General features: G+C 36.4%; 1 protein-coding gene across 2 annotated transcripts in view; it reads left to right on the forward strand.

Moving 5' to 3' along the window:
- The window catches only part of CPNE3 (copine 3), a 48,637-nt gene extending 27,218 nt beyond the window's left edge, over nucleotides 1-21,419 (forward strand). For both annotated transcript variants that reach the window (XM_047842349.1, XM_047842348.1), the window contains 9 exons: nucleotides 3,439-3,537; nucleotides 5,430-5,516; nucleotides 6,284-6,343; nucleotides 6,829-6,962; nucleotides 11,214-11,268; nucleotides 11,349-11,400; nucleotides 14,835-14,968; nucleotides 16,077-16,313; nucleotides 18,318-21,419. In XM_047842349.1, the coding sequence (XP_047698305.1) occupies nucleotides 3,439-3,537; nucleotides 5,430-5,516; nucleotides 6,284-6,343; nucleotides 6,829-6,962; nucleotides 11,214-11,268; nucleotides 11,349-11,400; nucleotides 14,835-14,968; nucleotides 16,077-16,313; nucleotides 18,318-18,428 (969 nt within the window). In that variant the 3' untranslated portion in view covers nucleotides 18,429-21,419. The remainder of the gene's footprint in view (nucleotides 1-3,438; nucleotides 3,538-5,429; nucleotides 5,517-6,283; nucleotides 6,344-6,828; nucleotides 6,963-11,213; nucleotides 11,269-11,348; nucleotides 11,401-14,834; nucleotides 14,969-16,076; nucleotides 16,314-18,317) is intronic.
- Nucleotides 21,420-26,558: the final 5,139 nt, after the last annotated feature.

Raw genomic sequence — 26,558 nt, forward strand, 5'->3', positions numbered from 1 at the left:
AACTCTGTAAAAATTTCTCCTCAGTTGACAGAGAACGTCAGAAATCAATATAGAGGCGCTTGGGTGGCTCAATTGGTTAAGCGCCAACTCTTTATTTCACCTCAGGTCATGATCTCATGGATCGTGAGTTCCCCACATTGGACTCTGTGCTGATAGGGTAGAGCCTGCTTGGGATTCTCTCTTTTCCTCTCTCTGTGCCCCTCCACCTTCAAAAGAAATAAATAAACATTGAAAATCAATATAAGTATGATTTATGTTGTATTTCAAACAGCAGTGAAAATTTAGGTAACAAATAAATAGAACAGTAGTTTTAAAAATTACTTTCTATTGTCATAGTAAACTTTTGCATTTCACATTAAAAATAGTAAGTTGAGGGGCACCCACCTGGGTGGCTTAGTCGATTGGTGTCCAACTTCAGCTCAGGTCATGATCTTGTGGTCCGTGAGTTCGAGCCCCGCATCTGGATCTGTGCTGACAGCTCAGAGCCTGGAGCCTGCCTCGGATTCTGTATCTCCCTTTCTCTCTCTGCCCCTCCCCTGCTTATACTCTCTCTCTCTGTCTCTCTCAAAAATAAATAAAGATTAAAAAAAATAGTAAGTTGATACTTTATTAGCTCTGAGAAACAGGAAAGGCTGGGGGAAAAATGCCTAAAACATAACTGGTTGCTTATAATAATATGTTAACAATGAAACAATGTTTTTTAAACTTTCTTTTGCACACAGTGGCATGCTTACAGGGCTATTTTATTATAGTAAGTAAACTGATTTTATGAGCTTTCTCTGATGAATGTCTTCCGTTCTTAAAATTTTCTCAGTTTGTTTTAACTGTACACAATTTGGTTTGCCATATCATGACTGTCTTTCTTTAGTTCTCTATTTCTTTGCAATATCACAAAGTCATACATCTGTGATTCTTGTGGTGTTTGGAAACTGTTTAGAGGTGTAGCAAAGAGCATTAGAGTACAGAATAGAGTCAGAATAATTGGTAATTTGCTGTGTGAACGTGCCAGTGTTATCACTCCAGCATGTATTATTATTTTCATAATATCAAATGAATAAAAGAAATAATCATGCATGCTACCACCTTGCCTAAAATGGGAATGCCTTAGTGAATGTAGTATTGTGTGGTGTGTACATTCTTTTACATATATACATATGTGCATATGTATATATGCATATAATCAATTTCATAAGCACTGCTGATACTGTTGTTTAAAACAGCCAATAGTACTAGTTTTTGTATTTTTGAGAAGAGAAATTAAATGGCACAAATTATTATATCGTTTACCTCAAACTATATCTGACCATATGCCAGTATTATAAATGTTACATCTTTCTTTAGCGCCAAACATTTGCCTTCAGTGGGGCAACAGTGAGGTTTTCCTGTGTATTTATTATAGTGTGCTATCAGAAATTACAGTTTAAAAATATTTTAACATTCCCTGAAGTCTCAGGCAGGCTAAACATATGAAGAGTTTTAGGTGTTCATAAGCTTCTTAAAAATAAAATTGGCCTTATCAAAGCTTGATCTTATATATAAATTGGAGTTTGCTGAATGCAAATCTAAAATGCAAAATTTGGGGGCACCTGGCTGGCTCAGTCCATAGAGCATGCTACTCTTGATCATGGGGTGGTGAGTTCAAGCCCCACACTGGGTATAGAGCTTGCCTAAAAAAAAAAAAAAAGTCCAGTTCTATTTTCCATAATTTAAAGAAATGCATTAAAAATGCATGAAAATATTAAGAGTGTTTTGGCTTTATCTTAATTTTATTTCTCTAGAAAAAAAATAGCAAGATCATTAATTTTCTTTTCTCCTGATACTTTGAAGAGTCAGATAAAGGGCTTTGGTTTAAAAATTAAATACCAGATGCATAAGGCAAGAATCAAACTGTCATAATTGGTACATGACCAAAGTGTTTCTAAAAATAAAAACCCTTTACTGTTACTCAAAATTGCAATTCTGGGCCTTGTTTTTATTGATTGGTTTTTAGTCTTCCTGAATATTAATGAAAATATTAGTAAGGAATGAAAGACTCCTTGTTATAGGCACTTAGTTCACTTCTCATAGAACTGAGAAGAAGGTAAATCATTTTGCTGGCTGAACATATAGAATCCCTAAGCGTTTTAGCTTGGCAATTAATATAACTTTGTAAAGGATGCTTTCTTGGCAAATCACTTCTTATAGGCTTTTATTTTAAATCATAGGCTCTTGAAGAATTCAAAAGTGCCCTCAGCATAGCTTTACCTATATTGGTTACCAAATAAAACATATCATCTTCTACGACTATTTAATTCCTTTGCCTACTTCACAAGCCTAAGTAGAGAATGTGTGCAGTGCACATAAAAATGTTTGCAGAAATGAGATAATCTGTTCTGAAATTATAAAGCACTCTAAAAATGTTAGTTATCCAGTGATCACAATGGACACCTCTCCTTGCTAACAGTTCACACCACATTAATTTTTTCATTACAATGAATGATCAGGTATTCTTGTGAATATTTACCCTCTGTTTACTCTGTCAACTTGGCGCAAAATTACATGCAGCTCTTGGGGTGCCTCGATGGCTCATTCAGTTGAGCATCGGACTCTTGATCTCAGCTCAGGTGTTAATCTCAGCATTGTGGGTTCAAGCCCCACATCGGGCTCCATGCTGGGGGTGGAGCCTACTTAAAAATAAAAACAAAAACAAAAATATAAACAAATATACTCTCAGCTCTCTTCTGCCTGCTGTAAGAAAGAGCAAACATTTGGCCAGAGGCATGGGTAAGACTAGAATTCACCCTGTCTTACATGGAAATAGAGTCAATATGACCTAGAATAGATAGTTCCTCAATGGATCAAGTACTCTTTCCCTTGAATTTTCTTTTTTATTGTAAGACTTGTGATTCTCAGAAGGATGCAGATATGACTTCATCATATCTAACTCTGAATACAAACCTAGCCTTACCAGATTGCAGCTGATGAAAAACATATTCCATATTTCTAAATCATCTAGGATTTAATTATACAATTTTTAGCTGTCTAGGATCTGACTTCCTTTCTTCCTGCAGATGATGGCTTTTAGTCATTGTATAGTGATAACAAAGTAAAGAAGTGGATGAGAAAGAAGACGTAATTTCATTTTGATTTTATCAGCTCTTATAAAGAGCATGATGGTGAACTGGGAACTGCTTAATATGGAATTTAAACAATATTTGTACTTTTTGTCTGCCTATGATCTATCCTAGAGCCCCATTCCAAGGATAGCTGGGGTTTGAAGTGTTTCAGTATTACTCCTCCAGGAAGTTACTTCCTACTTCTCTAAGTAGAGCTGCATAATAAACATTTTCACTTATTTTAATTGAAAGGGCACTTCCTGGTAAGTCTCAATTATTGCAGCCAATCCTTTTAAACAAAATTTTGTTGATTTTTATGTATTCTTATTATACTTAATTCTAGGTAGAGTGCTATGATTATGATAATGACGGGTCACATGATCTCATTGGAACATTTCAAACCACCATGACAAAACTGAAAGAAGCCTCCAGAAACTCACCTGTAAGTTACATCTTTGTCATTTGAATGTACTTTATGGTTGGCCATGTATTTATTATTTCATTTTTTTCCCCTTGGTATAGCAAACAGTTTGCCATGGTTTTACTCTGTATTATAAAATGCTATGAAATCTGTGGATTTTATTTGTGTAGTAATTGGATGATCCAAAATTCATCTTGGAGTATAAGTTTACATTTGTATTTAGAGGTTTGGTTTCCTTTGGCTTCAGACAACATATGTGGTTTGATTGGAAAACCCTAGTTTTAAAGCATTTGGTATTTCATTGGTCATAATAATTAAGTTCTACAACACTAGATAAATACCTGGGCTTGATCTGTGTACATTTATGTTCCTTTTGGACCCGCTTTTACAATATGCCTCTCATTCTTCTCTCCGACTTTTTTTCACTGAAGGGAAGGATAAAAGGATAATTATGGTATTTCAAATTATGTAATATTAAGCCTCCATCTAATGGCACTAATTTTGTCAAGATCATTAATGTGCTTTAACTACATTCAGTTTATTATTTAGCATCCCAACATATTGCTAAAAGTGCTTCTGAAACTTTCCTGTCTCTAAAGCCGAGGTGCCTAAAAATTATTCCAGAGCATTTTATAAGTAAAATTTATCAATTGCTCCCATCTTGTTTCCTTTCTAGTTTGAATGAAATAAGCTATTAATTCTCTTTATAGCTTACTTAAAATAGAATAATATGAATTGTTTATTACCTGCATAATGTTCATGCATATAGCCTTTGATTTTGAAAACATAAGAGGTTATGGTTAGATGAGGTCTTTTTTACCTAGTCATGTAAGTGAGGTGATCTAAAAGATACTGATAGTTTTAGATCAAAACGTAACTACAAAATAAATAAATAGCACTTATGAGCCATTTGGTTTAAGTAATGGGGAGAAATGAGTTTTAAACAAACATAATGAGACTAGAATTTTTAGTAGGTCACATAGAGATCTATAGCCCTGTCCCTACTCCCTGTTCACAAAGGCCAGGTACTAGAAGTAGACTATACAAAAATGTTTGTGTGAAGTATGAAAGGCTTTTAAAATCATTCCTAATGGTTTAGGGGCATCTGGGTTGCTCAGTCAGTTAGGCATACAACTCTTGATTTCAGCTCAGGTCATGATCTCATGGTTCATGAGATTGAGCCCCAAGCACGGAGCCTGCTTGGGGTTCTCTCTCTGTGTCCCTCCCTCTCACTCGCATGCTCTCATGCTCTCTCTCTCAAAATACATAAATAAACTTAAAAAAATCATACCTAGTAGTTTAATTAAAACAGCAAAATTCAGCTGTAAATATCCTAAAGAATTTTTTTTAAAGCAGAACTAATGGCAAATGCTAAAAATATGAACAATTCAAAAAAAAGCAAGCTACCTAAAAGAACTAAATATGAAGAGTGATTTGGATTGTTGTCACAATCCTTCAGAATCAGTAAATGACCTACTTTTAGAAGATATTGAATGAACAACCAACTCTGTAATACTTTATGGATCATGTAGAGTTTTCCTAAATCCAACTATCTTGATCCTTCCCTCCTCCATGACAGAATGAGGCTTTTAATGTTGCTGCCATGGCAAGGTTTACCTACTCTTATTCTTCAAAGGCAAGGCCATATCTTACCATCTCTGTTTTCAGTGCCTGGAATAGTGCCTGCCACTTGGTAGACACTTTGCAGAGAGAGAAGGAGACAGAGAATCCCAAACAGGCTTCGCACTGTCAGCACGGAGCCCTATGTGGGGCTTGAACTCAAGCACTGTGAGATTATGACCTGAGCCGAAACCAAGAGTCGAATGCTTAACCAACTGAGCTACCCAGGCGGCCCACATTGGCATATTTAGTATTGCTAGAAAGAATTAACATTTTGTCTTTTCTTCCTATAGGTGGAATTTGAATGCATAAATGAAAAAAAGAGGCAAAAGAAGAAAAGCTACAAGAATTCAGGTGTTATCAGTGTGAAACATTGTGAGGTTAGTTGATATTGACCATTTATAGTAAGTGTAATGAGATCCCATTTCAAGTTCTTTTTTCAATATGGTATATATTAAGCAAACAGACAAAGAATATTAAAGTTTTTTCTTAAGAAATGTGAATTGAATTTTGGGCAATTGAAAATCACATGAGCATCTGGATACCCTTAAGGAAAAGAAGAGAGTAGGAAATAGTAAAGAAATCTTTCAAGTAAATTTGGTTCCAAGGTTTGACAACTTTTTAGCAAAAGAAAAGATTATTAAAGTTTTTTCCTTATTGTAAGAAATACGAAGCATCATGGTATTTTCCCAGAGCATTAGCAGAAACGACCTGACCCAGTGCATCTATCCTGGTCATAATTTCGAGTTGAGATATTGTAAACAGAGGGGAAAATTCAAAAGATTTCTTACAACAAACAAATAAGGTTTTTCTGGTTTTGTTTTTTATTAAAAAAATTCAATTATTATGCTTATTAAAGCTCTCAACATATTAGATTCATTGCCAGTTTCTTAAAACCTAAAGTGATTTCATCTTTGGCCATTAATATTCTAACCTTAACATTGCTTTAATTATCTCAAATTAAAATCATACAAATTCATGACGAGTAGGGGCAGTGGTACCTTAAACTCAAATGCTGGGGTGGTTTCCACATGCTTATATCATGTTTTGTTCAGTTTCTAAACTGTTAAAAACGTATGCCAGAGAGCTCTTTGTATCTCTTGTATAGTAAAAGAGTTTCAATTTTAACAATGCTATCTGTTTTTAGATTACAGTGGAATGTACATTCCTTGACTATATCATGGGAGGATGCCAGCTGAATTTTACTGTAAGTAACACTGACTTTTTCAAAAGTCGTGTAACATATTACTTTTTCCTACCATTTTGCAGTGTTCTATCCTTCCCTGTAAAACTGACTTAGTGATGAAATTTATACAAGCTGTTTAGTATGATCTCCTCAGACAGGTTGTCTAATAAGCTCATCCACAAGCTTTCAACTTTGTTGATCAGATCTGCTCCTTCTGATGGAAAGCAAATATGTCCTATAGCAATTTAAAATTATAGAAGCATTAGTCAAACAACATACAAAAATAAGCCCTACATCTAAAGTCATGGATTTGAGGCATCTAGAAAAAATAGGAATAACAGATTGTTTCATGCTGAAGCTTTAATTGTTTGTCTGTGGAAAAACCGGTAGCCCCAGGCATTTGTTAGAAAATGGTAGCAGCAGGCTCTGGGATGAATATTTGTTTCATCTCCTGGACATCGAGTGTAGGCTTTTCCTTATTAAGGGCTGCGATTATTATTTGGCAGGTGGGAGTGGACTTCACTGGCTCGAATGGCGACCCAAGGTCTCCTGATTCCCTTCATTACATCAGCCCCAATGGTGTTAATGAGTATTTGACTGCTATCTGGTCTGTGGGACTGGTCATTCAAGATTATGATGCGTGAGTATGACTAAAATATTTGTTTTTATAATTCCCCAGAAGGGGCAGTTTCTGTTTCATCTGCTAGTACTTGGATATAGTTGTTGGTGATAAGATTGCTGGGGTTGACAGGGGGGAGGGGAAGGGGCATGGTAGGGGTAGCTTTATCCCTAAAATTTCTTTCCTGTTGTCTTTTCTAGTTTTCTCTTGCTGACAGTCTTAGTGTTTACTTTTGACCTCTAATCTCTGGCTGTGATCAGTTATAAAGAGCTCACAAGCTTGTTTCTTTGATCTGGTTTCCTTGGGGTTTACTCATTAGGGATAAGTTACCTGTGTGATTGAAGTTCAGATGACACATTCTGTAAACATTCACAGACACTATTTACTAACAGGTCTGTTTCTTGCCAGTGGCTGTCAAATTATTTTCTTAATGGCAACCTTGAACAAGTGCCAAGAGATAACTTGACTTAACTGTTATAAAATATTTTGAATAAATTCTCAATGTATAGATTTTTAAAGAGATTAAATAGGTCCTCTTGAAGGTTTACCAAACAATAAAAAGCAATCTACATTAATACATTTTTGTTCTGGATCTCTTAGAGCACAGTATAAATTTTCACTTGCCTTTGCCTATTATTTTATGATAAAAGCCCTTACACAAATTGATGGAGCTTTTTATTAATCTGTTACAACATTTAAAGAGGTAATCTTTTCAGGCAAATGAAAACTAATCTAAAGCAAAGGTGGCAATTCCAATATCAACCTAGTATGATTTAAGTCAAAACTCATTAAATGTAATAAAAAATTATTTTATAGAATACTTTGTTATATAATCCAAAATGGAAATATAACCATGGACATATTTGATAAAAGAGTCTGAAAGCATTTCAACTGAAAATAGTTAGAAATAATTAAAAAAATTTTTTTAAGTTTTTATTTATTTATTTTGAGAGAGAGAGAGCACAAATGGGGAAGGGACAGAAAGAGAGGGGAAGAGAGAGAATCCCAAGCAGGCTCCACACTTTCAGCATGGAGCCCCTCAGCACTGTCAGCATGGAACCTCATGTGAGGCTTGAACTCACGAACAACAAGATCACAGCTAAAGCCGAAATCAAGAGTTGGACACTTAACTGACTGAGCCACCCAGGCTCTCCTATAATAAAACTTTTAAAGCAACACAATTAAAATGGAGTTTATATAAAGAATAAAAAATTTATAAGGTTTCTTTCTGAGACTGCCACCTGGAAGTTAATACAAAAGGATAACTAAAAAGAATTTACCATATGGAAATTTAAAAAAATCTTAAGTAGTTGTTAGATGAAAGAGGAAATCAAACTATAATAACAGACTATCTAGAAATAGAAGGAAACAAGAAGACTATACATGGTCCTATCTTTAATAGAGGAAAATTTCTGGCTTTACGTGCTTTTATTTTTTAAAGAAGAAAAATCAAATATAAATGAAATAGAGTTTCAACAAAATAAAATTAAAGAATAGGAAGAAAAAATAAAGATATGATGATAATAGCAGATTCTATCTGTGTATGAGCCATCATGTGTCAGGCACAATTTAATGTAGTTTCTATGTGATGCTCATCTAATCTTTATAATTTGCTGTGACATATGTACTATTATTATCCATTATCATCTGCATTGTGTAGATGAGAAAATTGAGGCATAGGGAGTTAAGTAGCTTGTCCAGAGTGACTCAATTGGTAACTGGCAGAAACAGAATTGAGCCTGGGCTGTCTGCTCCAGAGACATGCTCTCCAGGCTATATTGTGTACTTTGCTGTATGTCCTCTAAGCACCAAAAGTAAGGGACTTGGAAAGTTTTAAAACCACCACTAAATGAATAAATTAAATGACAAGATGATTCTTTGCAAGTTCAACAAAACATAGGCAAATCTTGCCAACAACATGCATAGAATATTAGTAATGAGACAGAGATTATAAGCATAGATCCAAAAAAAATTAACAATTGTAAGTTAATACTCAATAAAACTTACTACACTGGAACATCTGGATTAAAGGAAGATTTTGGGGGGAAGCTTTAAATTAGCAAAGTTGACTCAAAGAGGCAGGAAGCCTGAAGAGACTAGAACCATGGAAGGAATGGTATAGTCCAAAGAGCCACTCCTCACAAGAGAACCCGGCCAAGACAGTTTCATACATAAATTCTACCAAACCTGTAAGGAATAAATTTAAACCTAAGAGAATCAAGTAAAAAAATATTAGAAATCAGTGAGAGTTCAGAAAGGTGGTCAGATACAACATAAAATTAAAAAAATCAGTAACTTCTCAGTAGCCAGCAATAACCAATTGAAGAAATTATAGCAGATACAAGATCACAGTTCATGATGCAATAAAAAATAAGCATGAATTTAGAGAGTTCTAGGATCTTTAGTGAGGGAAAACTACAAAATTGTACTGAGAGACAAAGAAGGAAACTTGTTTAAATGGAGAGCTATACCATGATTCTAGATAGGCAGATGTCATAATGATGTAATATATAAAAATTATCCCAGAATTAAGCAATTCTAATCAAAATTGCAATAGAACCCTGATAAAATGATTTTTAAAATTTCCTAGTGGGGAAAACGAATCCAAGAAATTTTTGAGGGGGGAAAAAAAAAGAAATGAAGGGGAGTTTTGTTTTAGCAGATATTAAAACTTATTTTAATGCTGTATTAATTAGAGGCACCTGGGTCACTCAGTTAAGCATCTGACTTCTGCTCAGGTCATGATCTCATGGTTTGTGGGCTCTCATCGGGCTCTGTGCAGACAGCCTGAACCCTGCTTGAAATTCTCTCTCCTTCTCTCTCTGCCCCTCCCCACCACGTGCTTAATCTCTTTCTCTCAAAATAAATAAACTGTAAAAAAAAGGTGTATTAATTAATATTACAGAACTAGTACATGACAGTGGAACAAAACAAGTCTTGAAATAGAGCCTAGGGTGTACTTGAACTTAATATAGAGATGTGATAGAGATGACATTTTAGGGAAAGGGGTTGTTACAGCTGCTAAACTAGACAAGAACTGAATTTGTATTCCTAAAATCATACCTATATATGTTAGGACACTATTTTTTTTTTAAATTTGATTTGACTTATTTTAATATTTATTTGATTTTGAAAGAGAGAGACAGAGTAGGGGAGGGGCAGAGAGAGAGGGAGACAGAGAATCTGAAGCAGGCTCCAGGCTCTGAGCTGTGAACACAGAGCCTGACACGGGGCTTGAACCCATGAACCGTGGGATCATGACCTGAGCCGAAGTCAGATGCTTAACCAACTGAGCCACCCATGTGGATTTTTAAGTAATCTCTACACCCAACATGGGGCTTGAATTCACAATCCTGAGATCAAGAGTCACATGCTCCACCAACTGAGGCAGCCAGGTGCCCCTGTTAGCATACTATTTTGTATAGAATATAGACAAACTGCTGAAATAGACACTCCCCAAAAAACGTACATTTACCAAAATAGGTGTTTACTTCTTTTTCATGTTGCAAGTGTAGAATGTGTCTACCTTAGGTTCTATCCTAAACGCAAAAAGAACAATTAAGAATTAATATAAAAAGAATATCCCAGCAGAAAAATTAGTATGTTCATTACAGTGTTTTATAAGAGCAAAGCATTGGATGTTTATTGGTTGTGGGAGAATATCCATACAGTGGAATATTTAGCCATTCACATGATGTTATATATTCAGGTCCATAATCCCTTATCCCTACACCACTGGGGCCAAATATTCATACATTTTGCTACAGAAATGTGAGAATTTTATATGTGACTTTGCACCATGTTTCTGTGGCCAAATGTATGAATATTCATATTCAGTAGTATGAGTAAAAGCTATAAATAACCTCATATCAGTTGAGGTCAGGTTTTGCTGCCAAATGAGTTTGCTATAAGCAAATGAACTTTTGTTTTTTAGGGCTTTATGGATTTATCTACATATTTATTCAGCAAAATGATATACAGTATTTAAGTAGAAAAGAGTATGTTATAAAATATGAATGTAAACTCCAGTTTTATAAATATATATATAGACAGAGACATTTTTCACCCTTGTTACACAGAAAAATACTTAGAGTGATTGTTGCCAAATATTAACATTGGTTCTCTAGTGGTTATTATGGGTTTAATCTTTGTATTTTCCTTAGATTTTGATTTTTTTTAAAACAAGCTCTATTGGTTTTATTATGAGCAAAGATAAAATTTTCTATTTTGAGAAAAAAGTTACCTTTCAGTTTTTTCAAATTTTCTTTTTAGTGATAAAATGTTTCCAGCATTTGGTTTTGGAGCTCAGATACCTCCTCAGTGGCAGGTGAGAGGAAATCCTATTTTAAATATTTCCCTCCAACAAAAGCAAAACAGGGTCTAATGAGTCCTTTCATCTTTTGACAGGTTTCGCATGAATTTCCAATGAACTTTAATCCATCCAATCCCTACTGCAACGGTAAGCTAAAAAGTTAACAGGAAGATTTTACACAGAAAGCCTCACTAGTGTTTGTTACTTGTTGTTTTCTTGTGATTCAGTACTACTCAAATTCCCTTCCTCGTTTTTTTTTTGTGACATATTTAACAGTCTGTTGTATAAAGTGGAAGAATTACACCAGGTTGTTGGTTCAAGTGGTAAAGATAATAATGGTGCAAATCTATTATGAAGATGATTGTTGGGTAAGTTCTACCTTGAGAGGTTCAATAGAAAAGCAAGATTCTCAGTCTTGAGAACAGATCAATACTCGTAATCATATTATTTTCACATACAGGTTGGTTTTAAAACAAACCTTTAATAAAACAAGTAATTGAGGGGCGCCTGGGTGGCGCAGTCGGTTAAGCGTCCGACTTCAGCCAGGTCACGATCTCGCGGTCCGGGAGTTCGAGCCCCGCGTCGGGCTCTGGGCTGATGGCTCAGAGCCTGGAACCTGTTTCCGCTTCTGTGTCTCCCTCTCTCTCTGCCCCTCCCCCGTTCATGCTCTGTCTCTCTCTGTCCCAAAAATAAATAAACGTTGAAAGAAAAAAAAAAAAAATTAAAAAAAAAAAAAAAAAAACAAGTAATTGAATATATACAGATTTGTGAAGCTTTTCTCAGAGTAGCAGCCACTCTCTACAAGGAAAACATGTCCAGCATCAAATTACTTGTTACTCAGATTACATCTGAGTGGGCTACCAACGGAACAAAGAATTAAGCTCCCACAGTGGCTCTCCTCTACATAGACAGCAGAAAACCAACATCTGTTTCATTTCATTTTCTTCTTTATACCTCACATATCCAAGTGTTTCCTCCTTTTTACCCCAGTGAACAATCCACCTAAAATGCCAAATGTCCCACAATATGATACAAGTCTGAACTGTTTGTAGGAGGAAAAGGAGGTAGGGAAAGAAGCATAAAATTGTAGCCAATAAGCTAATTTTCTGCAAAGGGTCCTTTTGACAATTACAGAATATTTAGATTTCTAACAGAAGAGGGCGTTCTTTCCTTATCTTCAGTTTTCATGAACAATATTCATAGAGCAGAAGAGCATGAACATTTTGTTGGGAACAGTTTGTATTAGGGTTTTCTTGTTTTTTTCTAGGACACATTTTCCATACTAATTCAGTGTTCCTTTGATGTACTTTCAGTGGCTGGTTGTGACCTTTTTATCTCTAGTCATTTGAAATCGGGAATAGCAATTCTTGTCAAGAACTGTGTTTCATGCTTATGATGAAATTGGAACAATTTTTGGAATTTGGTGTTAATTAGGTTTTATTTCTTGCCAATAAATATGGATGACTTACATCATGTGAAAGTTCATTTTAGAAGTTCATTTACTCTGAGTAAAATGAGCCCATCTTTGGGCTGTCACCAAGCATAGCCTTTCTATTTTTGGTTTATAGTCTGAAAAAAATAATCCATTTGGTTTTAGACAGAGGACATACTGTACTGAAAAAAAAATACGCCTTATTTTAAAGCAAGGGAGTTGAATTCCCTTTTCTTGATTAATCATTGAACTTAGGTGCCCAGAAATAATGTGTCTTGCTTGTTCCTTTAATGCAAAGGAAGGATTTTGGCATAATTTAATTTTAGTGGAGGAACTGAAGGCAATGGATATTTGTGAAGAAATTTAATTAACAGCTTATATATCTTCAGATTGAAAAGCAAACTGAAATGATAAAAATGAAAAAGAATATTATTGCTGTGAGGACTCAAATTTTCTATAGCATGTATCATTGCAGTAAGATCCTGCTGCTGGCCTATGTTAATATTATTTTTGTTAGCACTGAACTGACTGACCACTAGTTACAGCTTCACCTTGTGCATGTAAAATCACCTGTACATATGAATTAGTCACTTTCTCAAAGGATGTTCATGAGACTTATTCCTAACTTCAAAGTGACTAATAGGAGCTAATTAGAACTCTTAAATGTTAAGAGGAGGGCACTGGTCTTGTGAAGCTTTTAAAACAAGTATATACTTCTTTTCCTTGTTGATCTCTGTTCTGTTGGACATTTTTAATAGAACTTTTAAAAATTATTTATTATTTTTTTGACAGAGAGGGAGAGAGAGAGAGTGCGAGCAGGGGAGGGGCAGAGAGAGAGGGAGACACAGAATCTGAAGCAGGCTCCAGGCTCTGAGCTGTCAGCACAGACCCCAATGCAGAGCTTGAACTCATGAGCCATGAGATCATGACCTGAGCCAACGTCGGAGGTTTAACTGACTGAGCCACCCAGGCACCCCCTGTTGGACATGTTTAAAGCAAGACACCTGTTTTAGTTTACATGTAAAATTTTTTCAGGCAGATTTCCTTAATGATCTCAACAAGTATAGTGGGGGAATTTCTTGAGGATTTCTAGTATCTTACCTGCATCCTTGACACTCTAATGTTAGGGGTAGATTCAACAGGCATGTATGTCACATTAAAACTTCATCAGGAGTGTTTTTACCAGGAATGCCATTCAAATTCCACTAAGTTGTGCTGTTGTAATAACCAATCTCTCAGTAATTTATAATAAAAATAGTTTATTTCTTGCTCACTTTATATATCCCTTTACATGTGGCTAGTCTGCTCGTTATTTCTTCTCTTTCTGGGACTCAGAACCTTGACTGAGATGTTCTGCTCTCTTTGCAGAAGGAAAAAGCAAGATTGCTGGTGAAAATAGGCAGTGGTTCTTAAAATATCTACTTAGACATGAATGTCATGTCCATCTACATGCGTGGTCAAAGCTAGTCAAATGGCCCTGCCCCGTCTTCTACTATGCAACATCTCGGCAGGCCTGGGCGGTACTGCATCAACAAACACATTAGTATTTCTGCAGTAAAATGTAATACACAAGCTGGAAATGAGTTTTTAGAACTATACAGTTTATCATACCATGCTTAATCTTTAAGTTACTGAATAAACCCTTGACTAGAATTAACATTAGGATTATAGCCGTCTGAGTCCAGAGAATCTTTGGCCATCTATGCAAAAGTTTTTCCATTTTAATCAATAACTTTTACTTACGCCTTATCGTCAGTTGTATGATACAGCACCTTTTTCATTCTTTTTTCATTAGAGTCTTAGTCCTAAAACAACAAAAATTAAGCAATATAACAGTCCTACTATAGATTAATGAATAATTTGGCTGCGATGAAAATAAATGCCTTTGGTTGGAGGAGGGAAGCATTTAGGTTTTTGCAATAGAGCATAACTATGAAGTTTTGTAATATATGGCTGAAGAGAAACTCTTGAATATAGAATTTTTAACTATTTAAAGCAATATAGTGTGTGTGTGTATATATATATATGTATATATACATATATACATATATATAATTATACGTGTATATTAATTAAATTAACAGGTGTAGTGAACAATGAACAATTAAATTGTGCTTGACAATTTTTAATACTGCTTTTCTTGGCCTAGGAATCCAAGGCATTGTAGAGGCATATCGGGCCTGCCTTCCTCAGATAAAACTCTATGGACCAACTAATTTTTCTCCAATCATAAATCATGTGGCCAGGTTTGCTGCTGCAGCAACACAACAACAGACAGCTTCTGTAAGTATCGTAGTGCCAGGGGACAGGGAGAATATGGGTTGGTAGTTGCCTTTGGTGCCGAGATCCATCAAGATACAAAGAGCATGAAATAGTAAGATAGCTGTCCTTGGTTTCGGAGTAACATCTGTTATTTTTAAATTAGTGATCATTAAAAGCAGGACAACAAAAAAATAACCCTTATACTCATGAGTCTTTTCTATTCCATTTGAATTAATTTTCTTAGATAGGTTCTACTAAAAAGAAATGGCTAATACCTACCTTTTCAAAGGTAGACTTAACAAATTAAGGCTTGAGGAAATTTACTGTTTCAGTTAGTGATGAAAAATTACTTACTGTCCTAAAAGGGTCTGAATTAGACAACCATTATCTGTTGGATTTTGATACCAAATCTCTCTTAGTTTCATAGTTTTTTATACCCAAAAGTAAGGCAGGGATAACTACCTCATACAACTGCTGAAAAGTGAAATAATGTAATTCATATAAAGTACACAGTGCCTGGGGCAGAGTGAACACTTAGCACGTGATTGCTCTGTTATAAAACTTATTTCCATTCTAGACTTAAATGATCCGAAAGATGGGGTAACAACTTTATGTAACATTTTACCATTCTCTAAAAATGTTTATCAGAGATGACAGTATTGAGAGAAAGATTCCTCCCCAAACCATATCCATTTTTCAAAAAGTGCACTTTAGTTTGATAAACAATTCTGCTTCTTTCATATTTGACCTTTTAGAAACAGAGTTGCCACTTACTCTCTTGATCGATACTTTAACATATTTAATACTTATGTTACATCAAAGTGTTTATTCCAATGCTCACTAAAAGTTAATGTCTGACATTTAGATGTCTTGCTTCTGTATATTTATACCAACTGTATTTTGTGGTCTGTTGCATTTTTAATGAACCTGCAATTTTTGTATAAATAAATTTCCTTGTCATTAGAGAGTCTTAGAATATTTTATGTAGATGGTATCCTAGGTAGAGACTGGAAAGGAAAATGAATAAGAAAGAGACTGAAAGACTCATCAAGCTGGAGATGTTTTTAACTGTTGCTTTTATTGTTTGGGAGCTCCTGTGCTCAGTGGATATAACTTTCTTTTTTGGCAGCAATATTTTGTGCTCTTAATCATTACTGATGGTGTGATAACAGACCTTGATGAGACCAGACAAGCTATAGTTAATGCTGCCAAGCTTCCTATGTCCATCATCATTGTTGGAGTGGGAGGTGCTGACTTCAGTGCCATGGAGTTTCTGGATGGTGACGGTGGAAGTCTGCGGTCCCCATCAGGCGAGGTAGCCATCCGAGATATCGTCCAATTTGTGCCTTTCAGACAGTTCCAGAATGTGAGTACCACTCCTCCTTATTCTTCCACAGACCTTCACCAATACATAACCAAGTGGTTGAGTGGGAGTCTGGGGTTAGAGGATGTATGGATTTTTGGTTTGAAGAGTGCTGATTAGATTCAGCAGTTTTGCTTCAAGTTGTGTACTTGTGTGTTTCTTGCAGTCTATCTGATAAATTGTTATAAGTGGTGTTGCTGTGAATGTTTTAAGATCTATTTTATCTTTACCTATGTATGTAACAACAGAAAAATTCTGTACAAGTATATGATGAATTTGTCAAACTGGAAGTTGACTTGATGAAAATCTCTCAGGACCCTGTTTTACCCAGTTTACTCCAGTGGTAACGTCTTGTAAAACTGCAGCACAGAATCACAGCTGGGATGTAGACATTGATGTAAACAAGGCCCATCACCTGTGGGACCCCTCTTGTGGCCCTTTTAGAGCCGCACCCACTTCCCTTGCACCTCCACCCTGCCTTAACCCCTGGCAACCACTAATCTGTTCTCCGTTTCTATAATTTTGTCATTTCAAGAATGTTATAGAAATGTTGGGATTGGCTTTTTTTCACTCAGCATAGTATTCTGCATTGTTGTTGCTTGTGTTTATTTTGATCGTTGAGGTGTATTCCATGGTATAGGTATACTGGTTTATTTAACCATTCACTCATTGAAGGACATCTTTAATTGTTTCCAAATTTTGTCTATTATATGCCAACATGCTATAAACATTCATGTACAGGTGTTTGTGTGAACATGAGTTTTTATTTCTCTGGGATAAATACCCAGAAGTGCAGTTCCTGGGTTGTATGATTACTGCATGTTTAATTATGAAAGAAACTATGCTCTTTTACATTCCCACCAGCCAGTGTGTCAGTGTAGGGAGAGGTGATTAAAAGCAGTAATGTTAGGGATCCTTGTGGTGATGAAACTGTTGTGTATCTTTTTTTTTGTTGTTTTGTTTTTTTTTATAGAGAGAGGGTGCAAGTGAACGAAGGGCGAGAGAGAAGGAGAGAGAGAATACTACCGGGGGAGGGGGGAGAGAGAGAGAGAGAGAAAGAAAGATGGAGAGAAGTGGGATTCACCCGAAGCTGGACAGGAGCTCACCCCAAGCAGGGCTCGATTTCACCAGATGTAGGATTTGAACTCACGATCCATGAGATCATGACCTGAGCCCCCGAGGCACCCAAAACCATTGTGTATCTCTATTGTGGTTATGGTTATACAGATCTACCCAGATGATAAAATTACACAGAATAATGCAAACACACATGCAAATGAACACATGTAAAATAAAACTGGTAAAATCTGAGTAAGGTCTGTGAAATGTAGCATTACTAGTTTCCTGGTTTTGATATTACACTATAGTTATATAAGATATTACCTTTGGAAGAAACTGGGTGAATACTCTCTGTATTATTTTTGCAACTTCCTATGAATCTGTATTTCAAAATATAAAGTTAAAAAAATTAACACTAAGTAAATGAAAGACCCACATTTAAAAGCTAAGGAACAGGGGCGCCTGGGTGGCGCAGTCGGTTAAGCGTCCGACTTCAGCCAGGTCACGATCTCGCGGTCCGTGAGTTCAAGCCCCGCATCGGGCTCTGGGCTGATGGCTCAGAGCCTGGAGCCTGTTTCCGATTCTGTGTCTCCCTCTCTCTCTGCCCCTCCCCCGTTCATGCTCTGTCTCTCTCTGTCCCAAAAATAAATAAACGTTGAAAAAAAAAAATCTTTAAAAGCTAAGGAACAAAAAAAAATTGTCAAATGCCAAAATGTTGGCACCAAAAAAGGACTTGATAAATGTTAGTGGGGGTAATAAAACACTCCTAAGTAACATTAGTTACTTAGCTTATTCCATGCTTCATAGACCATTCCTAAGACAAGATACAGGCCTAGGAATTGGGAATTACTGTTTCTTACTGACTGGTGAGGTATTCCTAGACTGTTATCAAAATGCCAGTACAAATTTTGTTACTAATAAAGTCACTTTGATTTTGTTTTTCATAAGGCTCCAAAAGAAGCGCTTGCTCAGTGTGTCTTGGCAGAGATCCCCCAGCAGGTGGTGGGCTACTTCAACACATACAAACTCCTTCCTCCCAAGAACCCAGCTAAGAAATGAAAGGAGCCATGGCCGCAGGAGCAGAATTCTTTTGTGCTGTATGGAGCAATGGAATTTCTCCCACCCGAAATCATGAATCTGTTATTTTACATGCTTTTCATCCCTAGCATTTATGATGTAAACCTAGTCTCTATGGATTATATCTATTTAAAGCATTCTTCTTATACTTTTTTTGGAGGAAAGTGCTAAGTTAATCTCTGCTCAATCAGTGCTGTGATTGCTAGTGACTTGCAGTGACACTATCAGGATTAGAAACTCGCGTGAGAAGAGCTGATTTGGTGGTTGTGGTTGTTTATTTACATATTGTGAAAATGCTGTTTTTTGAATGTTTGTCCCTAGAAAGAATGGAAAATTGCTAGGATGTGATTTACAGGTTGCTGTACTTTGTTCTAGGCAGTATATGTTTTATAAACCAATGTCCATACCTGATGACAAGAACTTCTTAAATTACATGATATTGAATTTGTTCCTATAACTATATTCAGTGCTTTTCCATGGGATAAAACTTCATTCACTTTTGCCTCAAAATTGCTGCAGTTTAGACATTGCAGTTTACAAAACAGTATGCATTCACTTAGGACTTCATAAATAATACTGAATCATTCGAAGGGAAGGTACATATTCAATTCTTAAAATGTACAATCAGTAGGTAAAAGGAACCTCATGTAAGTAAGCCGTTTTTATTTGCCCTTCTGGATCTTTTATTTCTATTGTGGAATACTGTAAACATGGTCAGATTCGACCTTTTACTATGTGGGACATTCAGGATTCTGTATTTGCATAGATAATAGTTTATCCTAGATTCAACATTATTAGAGTATTTTAATTGGAATTTGCTAAAATGGTTAGGACTGCTTTGTCCATGGAAGCTATGAGGACCAAACATATAAGAGGAAATTCAGAATTCCATTCCCTTTTAACTAATGAAATACTTTAGTTATTAAAAAAGGACAATTTTTATATTTTCCTTGCTAAGATCTCATACATTGATTTGTACATTTGTACAGATTCATTTAGACATTTGCTCTGTTTTTTTAGTAACATTTTAGTCTGATTTTTAAACTCATGATAGTGGTCATGTATTAATCAAAATCAAATTTTGCATTTTAATAATGTGTTATTTCCTAAGTCCAGAATGTATGTATTCAGCATAAAACGTGTTGTACCTTAAAAAAAAAATTCCCACTGCTGCTGCGTTAGGATAGGGTGGACTTTACATGCTTTTTTTTTTTTTTTAGAGTAGAATTATTTTTTTCTGTTTTTTACCCTTTAGAACATATTCAGGCATTTTCAGAATAGATTCAGTAATATTTTATTAAAGGACCTGTGTGCCAAGTACTATGCATATTCATATGTTGGCCAATAGTCTCTAACAATTTAGTGTTAAAAATTGTGTGTTTATCATATATCCTTAAGTGGATGCACCCGGTGCCTTGCTGACATGCCTTTCCTTCTTACTGAAACTTGCATCACAGCTCATATCTCTCGTTCTCTGAAATGTCGAAGGGAGATGAGCTCTCAGCCATGAAGAACTTTGGCTTCTCAGAAGTCGCATGTTGTCAAGGTCAGGCTAAGAGGAGACCTGCTTGTGCTTGTGGTTGCCTAACTCACGCGAGCAGTTCCTGCCTTCCCACTTAGCTAGCTAGTGTCTGCATACGTGCTGTTAACTTGAAGGTGCCTAACTAATAGGCTGTTACTCTATGGCATATCTCAGTTGACAAATCATTTTAGCATTAGTTAAGTGAGAAAAAAACTGATAATTCTTCCAGTAGTTTGGAGCCTTTGTTGTCTCAGATGTCCTGATTTCAGTTCTCTTTGTGTGCTTGGAAACAGCATATATATATTGCTATGGTTTTCAGGATTTTTTTTTGAAGCCTTAAAAAAAAATGATATACACACATCCTCAATGTATGGTGAAACAGATAGAAGTGGAGCTTCTCTACGCTGGAGCAGGGTCCAGGGTCCCTCTCACTGGTCCTCCTCCTCCGTCCCCTTAACCAGCTGCTGGCAGCCCTGAGTCACCAGCACTGGGCACCTGGGAACCACTGGTCGTGAGCATTCATTGTTTTCATTAGCCAAATACTGGTACTTCTGTCACCACTGTCTGATTTGGTCTTCATAATTTTATATGCTGGTTTTAACCAGAATCATTCCAATTTTTAAATTACTTTTTAAAAATTCATTCTTGATCAGGTTCATCAGTAGATGCTATTATTCATAGGAACTATGATTCCAGCAAATGAGGATAATTGATATCTTTTTGCAGTTCTGAATAAAAGCATTTACAGTTTCTAAATTATCATTTGGTAAAATTCTTACTATTTCACCATTTCGCCTCATCACATACTGATTTAATATTGTTTTGTATAAAAATAGTCCTTTTCCCTATTGTGCCACCATGCACTGCACTGTCACCAGTTCTTAAAATGCATTAAAAAAAATAACCAAGTTGATTTTCCCGTCTCATATGATCATCTGTCTTACAAACACGTATTGAGGTGACAGTGCCCTGGGCAAACGTAATATTTCTCACATATGCCTGCACTGAGAAAATAATATATACCAATTAGCATGGTTATGTCACCTTGTGCTTTGAATTGAAATTTTTAAGATCATAAAATTTCAAAGTCAGATCAGGAATTTACAACTGTTCATTTTGGTAGTGCCTTAGGCACCCTTTCCAGAAAAAGTTCTGGGCCCCATTGCTGTTTATGCTTTATTTGACATATTTTGCCTTTTTCATTTTATAAATTTCCAGGAAAACCATCTTCAATAAATTTCTTCTAGTCTCTTTCTGTGTGCAGTTGATAGTCATGGGAGTGACACATAAGGGAAGCCAGAGGTTTGGTTATGATTGGCAAGAGACTATCTTGTGCTTTAATGATGTTGTACTTGATAACAAGTGTATAAGTTACCAATGTATGAATTCATGTTAAATATATCTTCCATTTGAATTCCCTTTGGATAAAGTTATTTCTTGATGTGATTCAATAATGGTGCCTTGTTTTCATTTATTCTTTCTCCAAATTGTTATGAAAACCAGTAGAAAAATTAGAAATAAAGTGAATATAGTATTTAGGGTGGCCTGTATTCATGTATTGCTGCACTGAGCAGTTTGGGGCTTTTTATTATTTTATAGGAGTTATTCATTTAAAATATAATGAATGCATTGAAGATACATTTCTGGGTGCAAGGGATAGGTTCTCAGCTTATAGCTGGATGGCCTAAACAATATGGTGCTCACATTGAATCAGTTGTGTTAAGCAGGGCAGTATACCCACCTTACTTTTTCGTTTTTTGTTTTTTGTTTTTTGTTTTAATTGCTTCTGTTATGTTGCAGTCATCGGGCAGGGCCTTGGGGATACAGTGGTGACCTAGGGGCTGCAGCTGCTGCCTTCATAGAAATAATGGACCGGGGGAGAGAGAAAACATTAAATGAGTAATTACAGAAACATGAGATCAGTGTATGATGTAACATATTGTAGCAGGAGACTTGACCCGTCCATCTGGCAAAGAGCAGTTCCCTGAGGATGTGCCGTTTAAGCTAAGACCAGCTAACGTTAGCTGGGGGTTAAAAGCATTTATATGGGGTTAGGTCAACAGCAAGTTTAGACTTTTAGGAATGGAAAGAACTTAAGGTGTGCTGAAGTATAAAGTGTGGGTGGGAAAGTGGTAGGAGGGAGGAGAGATAAAATGGAGTGGTTGGTGTTGTTTACATCCTGTGAGACCTCAGGGGCATGCAAGAGAGTTCGGGCTTAGACTAAAGTTACTGGGATGCCACTGAATCAACTTACACAAAAGAATGATGTGATCAGGCTCATGTTTTTGAAAAACTGGAGGGCTTCAGATTTTAGGTTAGATGATGGATGCCTATTGCCAATGGCTTTGCCTTCCTGAGGCCTTGAGGAGGGAGTCAGTGGTGGTTACCTTCTGGTAGAAACTCAGCTGTCTGGTCACTTGCTAAGTGCTTGATTTTAGGTTAGTTTCTGAATTCTGTGCTTTTCCTGCCACAACCCTGACTCCACATCAAATCATCTGTTAGGCCCATATCTTATCAATTCCATAGTGGTCCAGAGCTGGCTCACACCTGATGGCAACACAGATCCCCAGGATTGTCAAATCCTTGCTTGTAGCAAGATCATGACCTTTGTCACTTGTCACCAAGCATGGCCATATTCAGCCACATTCCCCAGAAAACTCACAGCAAGTTGCAGTGTCCTTGGAGAATTTTATTCTGGCTTGGCTATTGATTCTCTCCTCCCCAAGAAGACGTGATGAGTGAGACAAATATTATCAGCAGAATTTTTACTTCTTACAATAGAAAGGGAGGCCATGATATCTTTGGCCTTTTCACAAGCAGATTCAACATACCAGGTTTTCTAATAGCACCTGGTCTTCTAGGACCAGACTCAGAAGAATATCAGGAATTGGGGAGCTCAAGAGAGTTCTCAGAAAGATGACTGAAGAGGAAATAAATTTCTCTTTTCAACCAGTTATTCTATCCAGTAAGAGGTATTCACTTTGAGCATATATTTATTGAGTAGCTTAGTATTGGCAATCAACAGGCAATGTCAAAATGAGTAAAATTTCTTCAAAGAGCTTATAATCTAATATGGAAAAGAAGATAGTGTATGATGCTAAAATAAAAAAATTAAGTGAATGAAATAATAAAAAAAAAGAATTAGTAAGCCCTTCGTGCTTAAGTACGACTATCCCTTCTTACACCTTCAGGCATCTGTAGTCCCGAGTACAGAAGGAACCCGTGAACACTGCTGGCAAGATGTTCCTTTCTCTCTCTTTCCAGCACTCCTTTCTCCCCACCACTGTCCTAAGATTGTCAGGACTGATCCTGCCAGTTCTCACAAGAAGTTCAGATCATGAACTTCCTCATTCAAACCCACCTCTGGCTCTGTACAATCCATATCCTGACCACACCCCATTTCTCTGCCACTGCCCAAACCCTCCCACTCCGCCCTTAGGAACTGGGTCATTCATTAGCGTAATCCCTTATATCAGTACTTTTTTTGAACAATCCCTTCCTCTGTAGTCCTCCCTAGTTATTTTCTCTTCCTGATCTACCATTGGGATTGGAGGATGGGTTAAGTGTCCTTGGTCCTCCCTTCTACCTTAGATAACCTTTGTCTCCTCTTTAAAACCTTTGGCTTTGGATCTCTTTGAATCTCTTATCATTAGATTATACCACTTTCTATTCCTCTTTGTAATAATCTTGTTCTCGACCTTACCTCAGCCCTCACTCTTAAGGTCATTTTCTGGACCTTCTTTCTACCCATAGCAAACCCTTTCCTAATCTCAAGGATCCCATTTTCCAATAACAACCCACTTTATAGCTCATTTTCTCTAGTAACACAACTTCAACAAATTATTCTCCATCACTACCTTCAAGTTACTAATCCTGCCAACTCTTCAAAGACTGCTTCTCCTTCTTTAGAATTCTTTTCTACTGATCTTTGCCTTGGCCACTCTACTCCAACCATATGGGCTTTCTCACTCTTATGTCAATGTGCCTGGCATACACCTGGCTGTTGCGCCTTCTTGAAGAACTCTCTCCCTCTTCCTGAAGAACAAAGCACTTGTGAGCTTTGTTCCATTGCTTCCTTCAGGTCTTCTTTCAAGTATCACCCAGTGAGGTATATGCTGATCACTCTGTTTAAAATTGTACCTGTTTGAAACCCATGGGGGAGGGGAAGGAAAAAAAAAAAGAGGTTAGAGTGGGAGAGAGCCAAAGCGTAAGAGACTCTTAAAAACTGAGAACAAACTGAAGGTTGATGGGAGGTGGGAGGGAGGGGAGGGTGGGTGATGGGTATTGAGGAGGGAACTTTTTGGGATGAGCACTGGGTGTTGTATGGAAACCAATTTGACAATAAATTTCATATATTGGGGAAAAAAAATTGTACCTGTTTCCCCAGTACCGTCTATCCTTCTTCCCTGCTTAAGTTTTAGTTATCTTGTTTCCTGTCCCCTTTACTCACTGTCATGTCTGTTCCAAGAAATCAGGGGTTTTTGTTTATTATGATTTTATCCATTGCTTTATCCTGAGCCCAGATGAGAGCTTGGCATTTAGTAGGTGCTCCCTAATAGACGTGGGAAAAAACTGAATGAATAAGATATGTGCTAGAGCATATGTAAGGAAAGAAATTAGTTTATATGAGAAAATGTTGAAGTTTAGAGTAGGGAGCAGTCAGAACACTGGGGAGATATTGGAGAGCTTCACAGGTGGTTTAGTATTTCATCTGAGATTTGCAGGTTTAAGTTTTATAATATAGAGAAAGCAGCAGAGCCTGCAGATACAGAAATTGACACTGTCTATGGATTGAAGTCAGAAAGTAGGGTGGGTTGGGAACATTGTTGGTACAGGGAGAGGAATATGTGTTTGTAATAATCCTTGCATTTCATAACCACTTCTCTTTACTCACTTTTACAAATGGGAATTCAAAATTCCAACTCTGTATTCACATTCTTATTTTAGTGAAATCTGTGGTTAGTCCCTTCTGAAGTATAGGCTAAGTATGAAAATTTCCTCTCAGATTTGGAATATAAATATGGTCCTTTCATGGCAGACTTTATTATCATTTTGCCCCATGACATTTTGGGAAATATATTTGTTTATCTGAAAAAGTCCTTCAGGTGGATGCTACTTTTATCAAGTTAGTCTATAATCTTCATGTTTGAAAAACAATGTGGTATCTTTGTCCTTGGATTCTGTGGTGTGATCCTGGACAAAGGATTTGGTTTTAGTATTGTATAATGGGGCCTTGGAGTAATAATCTCTAAATTCCCTTTTAAGTCTAAGATTCTGGCATAAACAACAGAGCTTGATTTATTTAAAGCTGGATGCAAGAAACTGCATCACAAGCCTGCTTAATAACCCTTAGCATGCACTGTGTGATGAATTTCATATTAGTTAGAGTTTCCAGCAGATAGGGTCCTCGTAAATTTGTAGCAAAGTCATTGTGTGCAGTTGGCAGAGATTACTAGGGCTGCAAAGGGACAGTAAGAAGGGCTGTGACCTTTCAGGTAGGCTTCCCTTTCCTCATCTGAAGGAGTTATTGTCTAGAAATGTCAGGTTGTATTGCTTAATGATGCACATTTATTTGACCTTTGCACTGTCATTTCTAGTCACAAAAGTTATAGTAGGAGAAATACAGCCAGTCATAAAAACTCATGGAGGAAAACATCAAATTTTACTACAGTGTATGGATAAGGTACTTAAAATGTGAATTTCAAGTATCTTTGCTTTGATTAGATACAATGAATTCCATAACAGCACGATGATTAATATCTTCCAAAGATTTATAAAATTCCTTATAGGAAGGTAAAAGCATTATTATAAGTATAGAATAGGCCAGAATTACAGAAAGTACAGATTCTTTCTTCTCTTGTTGGTGTTCTATGTAGCAATTTATCATCTAATGCATAGCTGAAATGAAACAGTTTGTTATATATTATTTTAGGGTTTTTTATTAGCAGTGTTTCACCAAAGATGGTTTCTAGAATATGGGGAAGGGGCAAATTACTCCTTTCCTTCTAATACAACATTTGTTATAGTTGTACACTTTAACAGTAATTTCAAGTTCTCTCTGTCTCTCTTTCTCTCTCTTTTAAGTAGACTCCATACCCAACATGAAGCTTGAATTTATGGCCCTGAGATTAAGAGTCACATGCTGTACCATATGAGCCAGCCAGGCACACCAAAGTTCTTTCTTTTAGATAAATAAAGGTTTTGTTTATTTCTGACATGGTCTGTGTGTAGGATTGCCAGATTTAGCGAACAGAAATACAGGCATCAAATTAAATTTGAATTTCATACAAATAATAAATAAAATTTTAGTATAGATAGGTCCTAAATATGGCATGGGACATACCTATACTAAAATATTACTCATTGATTGAATGTCCTGTATTTTATCTGGCAATGTCCTGTCTGGGTGATTGCAAAAATGGCCATAATCCTTCCCCTCTCTGTACCTACCTCTTTTGCAAGGTTACTTTGCAGTCCTCCCAAGAGGTACACTTTTCTATTTTTTTTCTATTTTTCTCAGATTTTATTTCTCTGCCCTTTTCACCTAGTCTGGTCTTGTGACTTAGCTAATAGAGTGTAGGAGAAGTGCC

This window comes from Prionailurus viverrinus, chromosome F2 (assembly GCF_022837055.1).
Source record: "Prionailurus viverrinus isolate Anna chromosome F2, UM_Priviv_1.0, whole genome shotgun sequence".
In the NCBI taxonomy this organism is placed as follows: domain Eukaryota; kingdom Metazoa; phylum Chordata; class Mammalia; order Carnivora; family Felidae; genus Prionailurus; species Prionailurus viverrinus.